Source organism: Colias eurytheme, chromosome 8, assembly GCF_061535395.1.
Source record: "Colias eurytheme isolate Ceu_HAF_F1 chromosome 8, ilColEury1 Martin Lab GWU primary, whole genome shotgun sequence".
Lineage (NCBI taxonomy): Eukaryota > Metazoa > Arthropoda > Insecta > Lepidoptera > Pieridae > Colias > Colias eurytheme.
The window spans coordinates 3,100,419-3,118,534 of NC_142987.1; the positions used below are offsets into that span (position 1 = coordinate 3,100,419).

Consider the following 18,116-nt stretch of genomic DNA (forward strand, 5'->3'; position numbering starts at 1 on the left):
AGCTAGGCGGCAAGAAATTATATTTTAATGGAGTAATTACGCTAATCGCTGACCGCTCTCGGTAATGACGCGAACTTACTAAATAAGTGCGAACATAGGAAATTAAACTTTCAACTATGTATTTGCAGACTTTGCTTTTCATTTTAAAACAAGAAAATCTTTCAAAGTAATGTTTGAACAATAATTCTTTATATTTTTACAAATATATTCGATTTCAGTTATAATAATTGTAAAATATTTTTCGTTGCACATTTTCAAATTAAATAAATATGATAAAACAATTTGGTTAAGATCAACAATAAAATCTGTAATTATAAATAAAAAGATAACAAATATCTCTTATTGCCCCATAAGTTAACTTTATAATAAATATAGTCTATTTACATTAATTCTATATAATACAACTTATGATTATATTCACAGGAGATATGTTAAGTGGTGCCTATCAAGTCTTATAACCAAAGTCTAATGATATTCTTTCAATATACAAACACATTCTTCACAAAATTTTCAACAATTTTGAATGCATGATATTCAAAAATACCTATTGACGAATATTTTAAGCTTAGAACATTCATTTAATTCCGATCTATAAATCTCATTTGTCATTAAGTCTAGTTTAATATAGTCTATAGTAATTGTCTGCTTGTCTTATTTTATTAATGAGAAGTGTTTGTATAATGCACAAAACCGTCTGCAAACAGAGAAACAAAACACACACAGTACAAAGCCTCTACAGTCATTTTCACGTGTTAAGCAAAGACTCTATACTGAACGGATTGTGTTTTCTTGTTCCCCCATTCTTGGACAAATCCTGCTCTGACGATGTTCCGCTTAGGTCTAAAGACACCGCTCTCCCAGAATCGAAGTCAAATTTGTCGAAGTTCGCTGCAGCAGCGGTGAATTGCTTGAAGAAGGATGGTTGAGGGTCGGGGAGCGGGCTGAAGTTCCTGCCGGAGTGCGCGTCTGACGTCGAGCTGTCAGAGTTGTTGATAGCATCGCCGCTAGATGGCGCACGGAGCCGACCAGCTAGCGAGAAGTCTTCGGGACCAGAGTCGTGACAAGAGTCTCCACCTACCACATCAATCATACACTCCTCTCCTTCGATTTCCCCGTCGGAATCCGAGTAGAGACCGCTGTTCCTATGCTGCGCCAAGTACTCTGCTTTCAGGGCCTCGAGGTCAACAGCTATGCCCTTAGCCCGCAGCTTCCTCGCTTGCCTCTCTAGCGCTTTTGCCAGCTTCTTTCTTCTTCTCGCCCTGTTTAAGAAAATAGGGCTTAATTAGTATAGAACCTAATTTTACAGCTGCGTGAAACATTGATTACGTATGGGTAATTACCTACTGCGTACTTTATAAAGTGCGTCGTAAACCTACAATCTACATAATAAATGTTTTATTTCTAATTAGTATAAGTAAATACAATATGAGATTTCCGGAATGAATAGTTACTAGAATTGTGCCCACGAATTGAACCAACTGGTATATTATATATTTCAAATTTATTTTTAGAGAATAGAAATGAAGCTATTAGGTATATATGATATGATTTGAATGCTATAGAAATTAAAAACTGAATATCAACTACACATATTTCAACAGTTCAACTACAATATGCTGAGAAAATAGCATTGGTTGTCTACTAGCTTCAGTTAAAGGTACACCATGTCTAATGGGAAAATTTTAAAATGCTATAGAGTAGTTTCGAGTTTATTTTATTCGTTACAAACAATCAAATCTTTCTCTATACATATAATATTTATGTATTTAGCACCTGAACAAAAATTTACGTAGTATGTAGTTCTGCTTTCTACCACTATGTCCTGTAATTGACTCACCTCTCGCGGGCTCTCAGCTCATGGGGCGGTATGGGCTCCCCGGAACACGACTGTGGGTGCGCGTTGTGCGCGGGTCGCCCGGGTCCCTTCTTCGTGTGCTCTTTCTTACGCCATTTTGCGCGTCGGTTTTGAAACCAGACCTGGTGGAAGATAATTTATGAGTAACTTGGAAGGATTTATGTATGTGTTTTATTATAAGTAGGTATAGTGAAAAGATATTTGGGTAGGACTAGATACTAAGTAGTAGAGTTTTTATAATTCGATTTACAAATAAAATACATTTTTGAAATATTTTGAAGAAGAGATAAAAAAAATGCTTCGATGTACCTGAAACTCATTGGTGTTATTAATTAGACAAAAGAGGTTTATACGTTTAATATTTTAACAAAGTAACATTCCATATAGTAAAAATATAAAACTTTCTAATAAAACATTTCCCTCATTAATAACTGTTGTATAAATTTGAATAAAATACACCAACAATTACATATTGTACCTAATTTATAATGCCATATAATTAATATGTTTTGTCAGCGGGTCAATTAAAAATGAAAGTGGCGAGTGACAAATAATTTATAATAATTCATTATATCCTATTTTAATTATTCGTGCTTTCGAAGTATTGCATCGAACAAAGGTGGGACAAAGACAAATGGCAGTGGGTGTAGACTCACGTCAAATTATACAATTAATTTATCGTATCAGACTGGCTTGCTATTTTTAGCGGTACAGGCTTTGCAGTAGGTACGTAACGTTAAGCATTATTCTTATTAAATTTATATTCCTACAGATAATCATACTGGAGTTAAACTGAAGGTTTGTTGAGTACCTAAGTATAAAACAATAGTTTTAATATTTTGCAATATTATTTGTGTGCGATAAAGAGTCAGTAATTACCTTCCCATAGAATTACACTTAGTACATATACCTACATATATCACTGAGAATACTTATAAAGATTAGGAATTTGAGGCTCTACCACCTTCTACGCTCTAACATTACGTTACGCACTGTCGTTTTCGATATCATAGTTTTCTTCCCTATTAGGATGCACTAGATTTTTGATTTTTATATTCCTCCACTCAGGTACCTTTCATGTACCTTACCTAAAAAAGGTCCATAAAAATCTGTTCGACGCGATATTTATGCCGAATATACTAAAAACGTTATTGGCGAAATAGAATCCAAATTGAACAAAAGTAATAAAAATTAATTTATTTTATGGATGTTTAATTATCATAAACTTAATAAAGGCGAAGAATATTTATGTTCTTTTCTTTACATATTATGTCAGAAAGGAGGGTTTTGTAAAACATATGTCGACTCAATTTAATGTTCTGGCAATCTTATTTTATGGGCAAAGGTAACCGGCAGTCGGATTAATGAGAATTAATTTAATAATTTAAACGTTTCACCTTTTATTGACGGTAAATTTTAATTATGTGAACGATATTTAATATATTGGCTTTATTTATGTATTATGTTCGAGGCAGCAGATAGGTATATGTAACTTTATGTAAGTAGTATTATACTAATTCGATTGACGTCTTATTGACTTCGATCTTCGAGTTTTTCAATTAGTGGCAAATATCCCTGTGTAATATTCGATTCAGATTTGCGAATATAACAGACATAATATAACAGAAGAAAAACACAGATAGTTACGGCTACGGATAGTAATAAATATAGCTAAGGTTTGAAGTTAAAATTGACCAGTGTTTCTCAATGCCTAAAATCAAACCAAATTGTGAATACCTACGGTCACTTTTAAAAATGACGCGAAACTAAAATATCAGCATATAAAGTACATTAACAACACAATCTTCGGAGCGTTAGTTCCAAAACATTTCAATTCCACATAACAAGCCCTTTAAATAAGAAAATTGGCCGTTACAAATAACTTCATTACCATATTCTAATGCTATAACGTGCATCTCTTTATACTATGGTGCATGTCAAGAGAATCGATTCCCAAACACCTTTAACATAAATATGTATAATTATGTAAAATTTCCCGCCAACTGCTCTACAAATAATCACGAACGATTTGCTTTTCAATTGTTATATTCATAAGCAAGTTCTCATGCATTAGCTAAATGGTTTAGACTTGATGGTTTAAATGTGTTGATTAAAATCATTTTCCCGACGAATCTCAAACATGTCACCAAAAATATCAGGCTTAATGGCTCTAACTTATTAAGACAGGTTAATTATTTAATTGAAATAATGTTGAATGAAAGAAGGCAAATCATTTTTCAAAATTCGATAAATAAAAAATTATACCGGCCGAATTGATAACCTCTGAAGTCGGTTAAAAAGACTTTTTCTCAAAATTTCACTTCTTCATCATCTCTATCCCTATTTCCCTTGGTCACGGTATCACACGCGAACGGCTGGACCGATTTCAATAATTCTTTTTTTTAATTCCTTGAAATATGAGTATATCCGGATAGGAAAGGAGAGAAAACGTAAACATGTACCACGGGCGAAGCCGGGGCGGACTGCTAGTTATTAATAGTCTAATAGCATGAAGTTTATTTAAATACAAAATGCATAAGTACTAATCCATACTAATATTATAAATGCGAAAGTAACTCTGTCTGTCTGTCTGTTACTCAATCACGCCTAAACTACTGAACCAATTTGCATGAAATTTGGTATCGAGATATTTTGATACCCGAGAAAGGACATAGGCTACCCTTTTATTGCGAAATATGTAGGTACCACGGGCGAAGCCGAGGCGGGCCACTAGTTTATTATAAACTACGTAGTTATAAAATATTTTCTTATCAATTCCATGGTTTTCAATGAGCTGTAAAAATATAAAATATGCGTCAGAATGGCTAATCAAAATTAACTAAATAGCCGTGATATTCCACGCTACAAATTAACAATAGGCAATAATATATTACTCATTTACTTATATTATTTACTTTAAAATGCTAAGCTTGAATGTCTATTGATTTACGCAACTTATGCATTTTGCATGTAGCTATTTTGTATAACGACGTTATTATTTGCATGTAAAATATTATAATTTATAACATCATAATATATAAATAGTATGTTCATTTATCAGATAGGTAACATATTTTTTTGTTTTCAGTCACGTTAGAATTAATAGGTACGATTCTCTCGTCTTTATTAAGACTATTCCTATTAGACTAAGTAATATTCTAGGAAATAAGGCCATAATATACCTATACTTGTTTTTGAATAAAGAAAGAATTTGTTAATTAGTCTGAATTTATCCAGCATCAACATTTAAAAAATAAGGTATAAACTTATAAAGATTATAATATACAGGGTGTAATCGTTAAGTGTGCACAGGCGATTATTCCGTAACTATTACAGATATCAAAAAACTTTAAACTGATATCGAAAGTACATAACCTAATGAGTAAAATGGCCATAATAAATTTTTAAAAATAATACGAGAAATATCTAGAAAATTAACTTTAAACCCTCCCATACATTTAGTATGAGATATGAATATCCCATGTACATGGGTTGATCCAAAAGTAATGATAATCAATATTAAACAAGGTCAGTACAGTTAAAATAATTATGTATTTCTCTAGATAGTCTTCTAACTAGATAATATACTTCGATATTTTTTTTCCTTAACTTAGAAAAAAAAACTTTGACTTCATCTACAAAAACCCCTCAAAATCGGCCATCACTTCGCTGTCGTCTTAAAATTTCTTGTATCGACGGTGTTTCTTGTGCCGAGGTAAGAGATAGAATTAACTAGGAGCTAGATCTTACAAACAGGGTGGGTGTTCAAGCATTTTCAATGCCGATTTTTGATTGGCAGCCATCGCAACTGACGCTTTGTGATCTGGTGCGTTGTCTTGGTGAACCAACATTCAAGACCGAAGTTTGCCATGTCTCTTTTTCTTACTAACCTACCCGCAATCTTTTAATTTGGTCTGTGTAGTAAGAGCCCTGTGTAGTAGTGGCTACCTTCTTAAAATATTCCACATTTCTTTAGCGTCCCAAAAAACTACGGCTTTAATCTATCCCACTAATTTTCACTTTGAAAATCTTCACCGTCACTTTGGAAGCTCGCATCCAGGCCATTGATTGTTTCTTGGTTTCAGCATAAACATGGTGAACCCAGGTAACGCCAGGTCACAAATCGTGACAAAAAATTATCCTGATCTCATTAAAAATTTAGAAATTCACCCTCTAAATGTCGAATCGTTGTTTCTTCTTTTCGTCGGGAAACATTCTGGCTCGCACTGTTCACATTAAAATTAATGTAAATACTTGGAAACGTGGCCTGTAGATATAATTTTTTTGTGATAACTTAGTGATTACATGAGCAAGCATAAAACATTTATTTTATATTTTTATGTGCACAGGAAATACCCAATTATCATTACTTTTGGATCAACCTATACATTTAATATGAAAGATTTTAGCTTTTTTTTTGTTTTTTTGGTTTTCTGCTTTAATTACTTCGCAAATTTGGAGGGAAGTTCATTTAGAAACTGTAAATAGACCTCCTCATTGTATTGCACAATAAGGACGTCACTTCGAAAATCTACTATGAATACAAAATGTATGGGAAATAAATTGTATGGGAGCGTTTAATGTAACATTTTTGGTTATTTCTCGTTTTATTTTTAAAAATTTATTATGGCCATTTTACTCATTAGGTTAAGTACTTTCGATATCAGTTTAAAGTTTTTTGATATCTGCAATAGTTACGGAATAATCGCTTGTGCACACTTAACGATTACACCCTGTATACCTTCATTGGATAAATCTATACAGGGAAAGCAATTAAGTATATATACCTATGCTATTATTACGCACTCTAAAAATACTTTAACATAACTCTCAAATAACTTCTGCAGTCGAGTATAGATAAATAATCCAAAGCTACATAGGTAGTAACTACCAAGTACCAACATACAGGTACAACATAAGTAAGATAACATAAGTCCATATAGATTTAATTAAATCGGCGACGTGGCATCTAATCGAAATACATTGATAACAGAATAGAATAGCCAACCCGTGGGTTGTTCCTTAATGAGGCACGTATATCCTCCCCCCCTAGGGGTGCTCCTCCGGGGTTTTTGTAGCACGGTGACGTCTGTACCAAATTATCTATGGATTTATGAATTGACGGTATCGGAGTTAATTGCGGTTTTTACATTTTTGGTGATTTGTTTTGGATTATGGCTTTTATTTTATTAAATAAATATTTCTTTCTTTCTATTTTTATATAGGTAGGTAGGTATTTAATATTACAATTTAGGTAAGTACTAAATACGTTATTACGTGGTAATTTTTATAAAAGAAACGTATTTTAGAGACGTATAAGTTGAGTAGGTGCTGTACAGAGTACACGCATAAAATATTGGTACCTATAAACTATAAACATGCTCTATCTATTTTTACACCTCAAAATGTCATACAAACATATAGGTACCTACCGATTCCAAAATAATAGGCTACAAATGTTGTATCTATTTCCCCTGATTAGCGCAATCCGATCAGCAAATTACAGGATAATCAATACAAAGGAAAATCAATTCTATTCAATATAAGTACATATACAATAAGGCTCTATTTCCCGTAACAGATGTTTCAGGAGTTTACACAAAGACAAACGTACAGCCACCCCTCCCGAGAGTAAGCCTCATCGATATACATTGCCGTCTATTTACTCTTATTTACTGCAAGGGGATCTTTAACGAGAAACTGAAAGAAAATACGTTCTAATCATGGGTGTTTTCACTTGGTAAATGGTGATTATGTGGAGAGATACGAGATACATTGTATTAAATGTAATGTTAAATATTATTTGTACCTACACTGTAGTTTAGTTAAAGTGGTTCGGCAGAATTTCAGTCTTCTATTGAAAATTGATATGGAAAGATTGTTTCTAAGTTTTTGGAGTATTGTCTTTAAATTATTTCTAAACGATAGATAGCGGTGAAGGTAGAGGTAATTATAGAAATTTATATTTTCGCTTACGTGGTCTAACTGTTCATTAAAATTGTAATAGATATCAATGTAGGTAAATACCAACCCTATAGCTTTGTCATGTAAATTATCCAAAACTAGAGTTTTGGATCCTTAAATTCATTATTGTACATTAGATAGATCTAATCTACAATAATTAGATAGAATTAGAATAGAAATAGAATTAGATAGATGTAATCTACAATAATTAATTTAAGGATTTTGAACTGAACAATATAAATCTTTAAAATTTCACATTGAACTATTTAATACTAATTGTAACGACTTTATGGTCAGTTCACTCAATGTATTTTAAGTAACACATAATTATCTTTTATCACCATAATAACACGCTGGTTTTATTACAATTATGACAGAATTATTACAGTTATAATGAGTGTCCGAGTGTCCGCCTCTCGTTACAAATAGATATTGTCTTAAATCACTTTATAACGAAGCACGTCTTGTTTGCTAGAGCGAAAATTTATATCATAATATACAGAGAGGCAACCCTACGTACACGCCTGTCTATCTTTTGCCGCTAAGCCTAGGGCGGTAAACTTGTCTCGTATTTGATAGCGAAGCTCAGACAGAGACAACAGCAGTAAGAACATGCAGAAGAGCGACAGGGAGAGAAACATCTCCTTAAATTTTATATTCTATCCGCATTTTGTCGCCTAAGCGTTCCATTTAGTGTTCCATATTTAAACCTTGCGCTTTTTCTTTTTCTTTCAGCCAAGCGGAGAATGTAACGTATTTTTTTTTCTTTTAACTTTCAGGGGTGGAACACTGTGTGTGTGCGGAATACTGATGTGTGCGTGCGACCGCCAACGCCCTGTTAGGGAATGAAATTGGCATATAAATGTAAATTTTATGCTATGAATTTTAAAATGAAGTCGATACTTCCTCGCTTACCGCGGAACGAGTACCGTTTTCGCAAGTTTTACGTCTGCCTCGTATGAAATTACATTTAAATTAGCTCTTTAGTCAAAAAATTATGCTGAAAGCTTAAGACATCTCATTTACAGAATATAAGTACCTACTTACTTATGTAATATAATTACACACCTACGTAGGTGTAGGTATTGGGGCTTATGAGCAAGCCGTACATTCTTCTAAGTAACTTGTATCTTGTACTTACCAACAATGCATCAATAAAATTAGAGTGTTACTTTTATACAAAGGTATTTAATAAAATTCACAGTACATTCCTTTTTAAAAATACATAGTTCTCCAATGAAATGGCAAAAAATATTAACGCCGTGAACGCACCCTCGCCCGTTCAAGCCAACGAAGAAAAAGAGAAAATCAAGTGGAGGAAAAAATCCACTTTACAAACGCAAACAAGTCACTTTAACTTTATTGAGCTGTAATCGAATTGTGACGTCCCTATAGCAGCCGCACGATTCGGGTCGGTGCTGCGGAATCTATATCCATCCTTATCTCGCCCGACCATTTAAATCTATGCGATTCAATCGTGCCGTCTCGCTCGCGTCCCAGGGGTGCCGGCGAGATTGCAATCTTTTGATTTATACCAACTATTAGGAGTGCTGTGGGATAGTCTGTCTTGGACGAGATTTCCTCGATAAGCGCTGGATACAATCGACGTTAGTACTGATTATAGAAATAGATTTATAGTTATACCCAAATGAAATTGGTGCGATTTATAAAATGATATAGATACATGGGTATATCACAATATCGGAGTTTATAAACATAATTTAAGTGTTATTATAAGCTATCAATGTTTTCAGTTAGGTAGGTACCTACTAATAAGATTATCACCAATTGAATATGTATTTGTATTTTATTGGTTGTTAAAATTTTAAGAGAATTTGGGCAATTTCCATGTAATTAAAATAGTACCTATAGTCCTTTTCACCTATGATGATTCCTGTGACACTTCATCGTGTTCCGAATTACGAATTTTATGTTTAAAAAGTCAAAATAATTTTAGTGCATAATATTTTTATTTTATGGCGGCATTATTACCAAAAATATAAAAATGAAACATCTTAAGCTTATAAATCAAAAACAGTATTGTTTAGTTTAATATAATGAAAAATAAAATAAAATAACACAAAAATATAATACCTACGCAATTCGTGTACATGAAATGGATCGTTGAAAAATCATAGAGTTGGAAAATCATATAATCGGCGCCCATCTTGTGATCGTTTGTCAATCGAGTCAATCGTCTGTAGAGGGCGTCAGCCTTGTATACAAGTTGCATTTTTATATTGATACTTTACGTGGTATTCTGTTATTGTTACTAATTGTTATTGTTGACTTTTTGTTGCTGTTGTTTGCTAAGTTTCCTTAGTTAATTGTTGGCGAAATGCCGAAAAAACTAATTTTGGTACTTTATTCAAATCGATTTCATTTCCATAAAGAATATTATCGATTATCGGAAACAATTGATACGATTTCAGTAACCGACATCTCTACACGTGTAAAAAATCGATGTGTCACAGAAATCATCTTAGGTGGAAAGGACTATAATAATTATTTAAAATATGTATGACATTGAATAATTACAATTACATTTCATTTTCAGTAATAATATTTTTTTTCTTGCAAATTCGTACCCAAAATCTACCATTTAAAAATACATCTCAATCTGCGACTTATTAAATCCGCATACAAAAGTTATCCCCAAAATATTGCTTACAATACGCTATTATCCCAAGTTGACGGCTGGTCGAATGCGATTCGACCGCAGTCCCTGGCGGTCGTTTAGGACCGGGAAAAAGAAGCACCCCTCATTTTATATTGAACACTATAGGTACCTATGTCTCTTGATGGTAAGTAATGTTTGGACAGGAGTGTTGAAAAGTAGTGATCAAAAATCTACTATTTTAACCTTTCATTTTTTTATTTGTAGTCATTTGATTGCTTAATTTATTCAGTCTTATTTTTTTTTAAGAAAAATGCACATTGTAGGTAGGTACACTGCTACTCTTCATATTGATTACATATTAAACAGTTAATAATGACAGCAGGATAATAAATTATCCTTGTTAACAATACATAATTAGGCTGATATCTTATTGGCTTACCTATCGATGGAAAAACGTTATAATTAAAATATCAAACAATATATACAACCTCTTCAGAACCTAGCAATTAATTCCTCAATAATAACACGAGCCTCCATATTCACTGTCTCATCAATGTATCAATAAATTAGAATAATCGTTATAAAATACACATCCTCGCATTCCAGTTTAAATGAAAAGCGACGCTCAAAGGGCAGGCTATAATTTATAAGTAACTAGCGGTCCGCCCCGGCTTCGCCCGTGGTACATGTTTACGTTTTCTCTACATAAGAACCATCCTCGTACTTCAAGGAATATAATAAAAAAAGAATTATCGGAATCGGTTCAGCCGTTCTCGAGTTATGCGCTTACCAACACATTTTGCGATTCATTTTTATATATATATAAGATTATTATCGAGTAAAACCGGTGAAATTAAGATGTTCCGTGTAAAGGTGGATTGATACATCAATGTACAGAATAAAAACAGCTTAGTTTGTTTACGAATGACGTTGAGAATATGAATGAGCATAAGTAGTGGAAATTATAAAAATTAACATTTTTATTATTAAGAATTTTACAATGTTGCGAACAGTTGCAAAGAATAGGTACATATCGATTAAAATTTAAATATTGCTCGGTTAATAAAAGCTTCAGGAAATTCAGTTATAGGTATATTTAAATCATTGCGAATCCTTCGTAGTTCGCCATAATCGCCCATTTTTGCACTTGATTACTATAATCAAGCTAATTTTCCGTGAGTAGCTTTATTTTGATGAGACGCCCAATAATTTCCTGTACGAAACTCTCGATTGTGGTAGCTTACAGAGGTAACAAGGATAAAATGTTTTGATTTGATGGTTCTCAAATATTCATTACGCAATATTTAGTAGAGTTTCGTACAGAAAATTATTGGGCGTCTCATCAAAATAAAGCTACTCACGGAAAATTAGCTTGACAGTAATCACGTGCAAAAATGGTCGAAGGATCCTGGACTATCAAAAGAGCAAAAGAATCAATTATAAATTATATATAGAGCATGTGTGACGTTATAAAAATTTAACGTTACTAATAACTTGAGTTCGGGAATGTTCCCGAGGAATCGAGTTTTTTTTTAAACGTTTATGTAGGTAATATACCCATGCCAATGTTTAACATGAGATAAATAACATACACTAAAACAATCCACTCTTAATTTCCACATCATATTTATAGACGTGATACTTTAGCACATAAAAAGGCATAGAGGCGCAACGCAAAAAGTAAGCCATAAACACGTGTTTATATCCATTATTCTAAGCGAGAGTACACGCTTGGCTAAACTTAAGTTAACTGAGCAACAAAGGGTTAACATTAAAACAGCGTGTCCAAAGCGATCGTCAAATGTGTTCTCCGTTTATGTGATATGGTGTTTCCTGTCAGTTAAGTTGTCAATAAACTTATAACAGCTTAAGCAAGGTGTGGTGAAGCTATTGTTCAGTCTATTTTAAACAACTTTGTACTTGTTTATGTATTCACTTCTCTGTTTACTGGTTTTGTTAGAGCAGTAAATAAGATCAGTATCTTATTGCATATGATAGGCCGTAAGGATGATGTTAAAATGTTGTTTTTTGATAAAATTCTGCAGATATTGTAAGTTTGTTGATGTCATAAGTTATCACTTATCACCATAAAAATTAAGTAGAAACTGCGCTATACAAATTTTCTGGAAAATATTTTGAGATAGCCGTATGTAATGCCGGTGTAAAATTTATCTATTTATCTACTATAAAGCTTTCTTATATGTTGAGAATAGAGTCTGTTGGTATTATGACTTTTGTCATGTGTGTACCTTGGTACTACTTCATTTGTCTTTAATTTTAATTTTATACGTAAAATATCTTAGAGCATATCTATAGACATTTTAAGTCACACTATAAACACCCGCACAAACGTTCAGGTTGCAATTACCTATAAACTTTTCGAGACACCTCATATAAAAAATAATATTATAACGAACTTACCGCGACTCTACTCTCTTTCAGGTCCAGTCGCATCGCCAGAGCCTCCCTCATGAAGACATCTGGATAGTGTGACGCGAGGAACGCTCTCTCCAGTTCTTCCAGTTGCCAGGAGTTGAAGTTCGTCCTGGAACGTCTTCGCTTGCCGCTGTCACCGTCGTCATCACCGACACCACCTTGAATGATTAGAAGGAATTAGTATGTGGAAATTGGAAACGAAAGCTATAAAAAAAACTAAGTTAAAATAGAGAATGATTGTGGAAATAGTATCTAATTAATAATATTTGATTTTGTATTCTAAAATTTTTGTAAAAAGGGAATCATTTGTCGACTTTTCTTATCCAATTTTATAAAAATATGCAGCTTGTATTCTCTAGGTTCTTACCTAGAGAAGGATCAGAAGCTGACAATAAATGTTAATACTATAATGTAATATACCTATGTTTAATTTTACCTTATCCCTATTCCCTACAGTTTCACAAAATATTTAATTAGGGACCGTTTACATAACTGATAAATAAATAAATATAAAAAAAATATAGAGCCACAGACAAAAAATAAGAATGAAATTGGCAAGTCATTTACAATTTAATTATCTAGTCTAGCCTGGTTGAGTGGTTTAACAAACTACGAGGATTTTCAATTTAAAATATAATTAATTAATAACATCGCTGACGGATAAAGACATCAAACATCTTGATAGAGATATATTTAATATACATATTTAATAGTTATTTAATCTTACATACGACATTGTATTTTATATGAGCCTGGAATTAATACGTGGATGCGTTTTGATTGAAAACTATAAAACTCGGCGTTAAACCACGCTATTAATATATATGTGTTTTCTTATTGGAAATTATCTGTACCGTATGGAGGTACATATAATGATGTAGGTACTAGAAAGTACTGTTAGAAATCTACAGGTATATAATATACCTAAAGAATAAAGATAGGCTTACAATGATAATATGTACAACAAATAGTAATTGTTTAATCTCTATGAAATGCTACTTAGCCACGAATGTCAACAACGAACTCGGCGCTTGGTGATTAAGTTTCTATAGGTATTATTTTTAAGGAAGGAAGCCTGATCTACCCTATTATAGCCTGTGATGTGGTATTTTATTTCTTTCCATTCAATTTAAACTTTCTGTATGGATAAAATTTAATGTTAAGATTAGGTAAAATTTGTATATTATTTTAATTGTTCCTACTTACTGAAAGATTAAGTAAATGCAATAAAAGTTTTATAGGAGATCAAGATAAAATTTAATTTATAAATTTAATTAAATTATGATTGATTGTCTTTCAGTTTTAATTAAGTTAGATATATTAGTTCTCAATTGAGAAAACATTGGCCAGTTAATCTATAAAATTCAATGTCATCAGTGAGGTTGATCAATGTGATAATTGATCAAAATATTATTTTAGATATAATTTAGCAAATTGATAAATAAATTTTAACAATAAAGGTCCCTTTAAACGGACACTGATCAGAAATTACGTCGAATTCCTGCACGAGACATAAAATCTTTTAAACAACTCATTTCTACATTGACCATTACGGAAAATCCTTTGCCAGTTAAAACAAACCCGCGACCGGGGGCTAATAAAAAAGAGATAATCTCCGACAAAGCGTCAGAACAAGTTTCAGAAAATAGAATATAATTTCTAATTTTCTCTCGGTGATTTTAATTAAAAATGGTCCCTAGAGAGAGACGGGTATAGCTGTCAGACGCGAGTGTAAAAGGGATGGTTGGAAATTAGTAGCTCTCCCTCCACGGCTAAATAAATTAGAAGTGATTAAGAGGAGCGCCGTTGTTATGAACACGTCGTTATCCTGTCTTTTAATTTACTAAAGTGTTATGAATCTAGTAGGCTTCGGAATTGAATTGATCACGAACTAAAGATGCTCGTCTGGCTTCAAGTAGGTAATATTCTAGTAGATATTAACTAATTAACACTTTGATTGTACACGAACTCTTATATATCGATATCGATAGGTACACTTAATGTCATAAATATATCCACAACGTAATCCTAAAGACAAAACAATGATAAACTTAAATCAGATCTCCTTCCGACAAAATCCATTTGAAGCTTCTGAAAGTTTTGCAATGAGGAACAAGATCAATGAATTACCTACTTCTCTGTTTGCCATGCTCCGTCCACACTGTGCTTACAAAGTATTTAGCTTAGCCACATCGCATTTGTTACACCAAAGATTCAGTAGTAAACGAAGGCTCGCTTGTGGTATCGAACGCGCTGGTTTATGTAAATATTCGTTCGCCAGCTCTCCTTCGCATCGTGTGGCCGCAGCTTTATGAGAAATTAAGTGCACGAGTGCGAACGAGACGACAAATCAAGCCTAATGAGGAGAGTGAAAGAGATGACTACGGTTATTGTATTAAAACAAACGACTGCCTTGGGTCCGCAGAGAACAGTTTTGGCGCGCTTTAATTTAGTCTGCCTCAATGTTTTAATGTCACTAGGGAGGGGGAGGGAGGCTAAGTATCTATTTGAGGGTTGTGTTACGCGGTTAATAAATTCGTACAGTTAATAATTCTACTTTGTTCCGTTGTTTTGGTATGAATAATGGTGAAGATATGGACCCGAAGTTTATGTTTGAGTCAATTACGTTTGTTTTGTATTTACGTTCACGTGAATTAAGTTTATTCAATTTCATGATATCACTAATGTCAAAAATAATAAAACAAAAATTAATTAAGTATTTATGACGTTCCTCCCAAAATTTTCACCAAAACTTTTGTTTATTATTCGATTAGGAGCGATATAAACTTTGATTGAAATTTAAGTGGAAAAATAAAACTTGATTACAACTTATAGGTAGATATCAATATTATTCCCAAAGAGCAATAAATTCATAGAGCAATACAATAAACGCGAATATAATCTATGAAAAACCAATCAGAAACACGCATAAAGATCGTATCTCAACAAATAAGATATAAATTATCAAGAGTCATGGAAATATATCAAATCCCCTGTATTCAGTGTAATAGAATAAACGCTATCTGAGCAGATTTTATTGAATATGAACATTTAATTCTGGTCTCATGCGGAGATAGTATCACTATGAATAAAATAAAAATTTACGTACTTTGCGTATTGTGGAAATATTCTAAACTTGTGAATGAGTTTAGGTTTAAATAGTATTTACTGATCTAAATATGTATGGTTAAAATTGCAGAATATAAGATACTAGGTTTCTGACTGCCCGCGGCTTCGCCCGCGCAGTCAAAGAAAAACCCGCATAGTTCCCGTTCCCGTGGGATTTCCGGGATTGCGTCATTTTCCCGGGATAAAAGTAGCCTATGTCCTTTCTCGGGTATCAAAATATCTCCATACCAAATTTCATGAAAATTGGTTCAGTAGTTTAGGCGTGATTGAGTAACAGACAGACAGACAGAGTTACTTTCATTTCACATTTATAATATTAGTATGGATTTATTTATTTCTTAGGTACACAATTATATCCTATCTTATTATGTTTTAGTAGGTACACTCTTTAGGGCTCATATTATGGACAAAGTATTGCACATGGAATAATATTGCCTCTACATAAATACTATTATTGATATAATATATGAGTGAGAACTGAGCGAAACAAATCGAAGTAGTCACTTCCAAACTTCAATAGGTAGGTACCTACCTATACCCATTTCTTATAAGAACAGAATTCCAGAAATATTTTTAAGATACTTCTTACCATATACATTTATTGGTCAGTGGTTTCCAGGTGTCAAAATACTGAGAAATGGAAAGCGTAAAATTTGACGATATTCAATTTTATTCTTCCAAGAAGATGCTCATTGGAAATTATTCCATCCACTCGTGCTCCAGAAGTTACCAACCATTTTAGTTATCATGCAAAATTTGTATTTAATTTTTTATTTGTATTTTTGTATTTATTTTATTTTTGTATAACAATCTTTTTAACAGATTATAGTAAAAGTATAGTACCTAAATGTATGTTATACGAATTACATATGTTTATTAGAGAATACAAATTAAACCGGTTAATGTTTCTTTTTCTTTTGTAGCAAATAAATATAATATTTATGTTATTTTTAATTATTGTCAAGTCTAAGATAAGATGATGATTACGAAGAATTAAGCAGTTTCAAGACAGTTATTTTTCAACAAAACTAAAATAATTTTATTGTGATAATTTTCAGTGTAATGCATAATGCATATACCTAACTGATAATTAAATAAACAACATACTACTTACATGAATATTCAACAAAATCACAACCCGACACACCATTATCATATCATATTAACATTTACCTCGTAAAAAGGTTCGCAATATCTGAAATTAACGTTGCAAAAACGTAAAAGGGAAGTCATAATGTCTACTTAAGAGTTGTTCAGTATGTGATCGGATTTTTAAGGTGTTGAAATTATGTAGGTGCATGTAGGAGGATTGTAGGTTAAAATAATTGGATAATTGTTAACTGCCGGTTATTTGTACAAGCACAGATTCATAAAGACATTATGTTTGCAGAAGGACTGTTATCTAGACATATAATTATCGGGTAACGAATAGTTTGATATATTTCTTAGTTAAATGTTAAAATTTAACCACTGTAGGTACCTACCTATGTTAGACAGTTTGGTTTAGTTTGGTTGTGTAGACAGTTTGGTTTATAGCCTTGTTAAAATCCTTGTTTTAGGTACCTATTGTAAAGCAAGTTACGAACCTAAATGTGGTTAAAAATAAAAATTGATTTTTTACAAAATTTGATTCACATAGTATTTCAATTCACATTTTCATTGTTCACCTATAAATATACTACCTATACCTACCTAGACTACCTACAGGCCCATGTTGAAAAAATTATGGGTCATTTGAACCACCAGGTGACCTATCTAGAACGATATAAGAGCATAAAATAATAAGATTCAGCACTATGCTGTCACTTGTAAGCTGTCCAACTGGGTGCACCGTGCAGATGAGAATTTGAAAGTACAGCTGTAGAGATTTTTCCCCTTATCTCAATGATTTTTGTACGGCGATGCGGAATAATGGATTAAAAGCAGTATTGAAATAGTTATGACACAGATGCCGTATAAGTTCCTAATTATTAAATTATTAATAACTAAAAAATAAAATATGTGCGGAGAAACTTTGTCTTGCAGTTACTATCATGATGAACAATGAACATGATCTTAAATGAATAATAAATTCACAAAAAGGGCATGACAATTGTTCCAAAAAAAAAACAC

General features: G+C 32.6%; 1 protein-coding gene across 2 annotated transcripts in view; it reads right to left on the reverse strand.

Moving 5' to 3' along the window:
• Nucleotides 1-249: 249 nt before the first annotated feature.
• LOC149906368 (homeobox protein unc-4-like) overlaps nt 250-18,116 on the reverse strand; it is a 37,375-nt gene continuing 19,508 nt past the window's right edge. Inside the window, exons 2-4 of one of the 2 annotated variants that reach the window (XM_090104901.1) lie at nt 12,861-13,033; nt 1,838-1,977; nt 250-1,250 (exon numbers count right to left, since the gene is read on the reverse strand). In XM_090104901.1, coding sequence (XP_089961027.1) covers nt 746-1,250; nt 1,838-1,977; nt 12,861-13,033 — 818 coding nt within the window. In that variant the 3' untranslated portion in view covers nt 250-745. Of the gene's footprint in view, nt 1,260-1,837; nt 1,978-12,860; nt 13,034-18,116 lie in introns of both variants that reach the window. The other variant, XM_090104900.1, reaches the window with a different exon arrangement.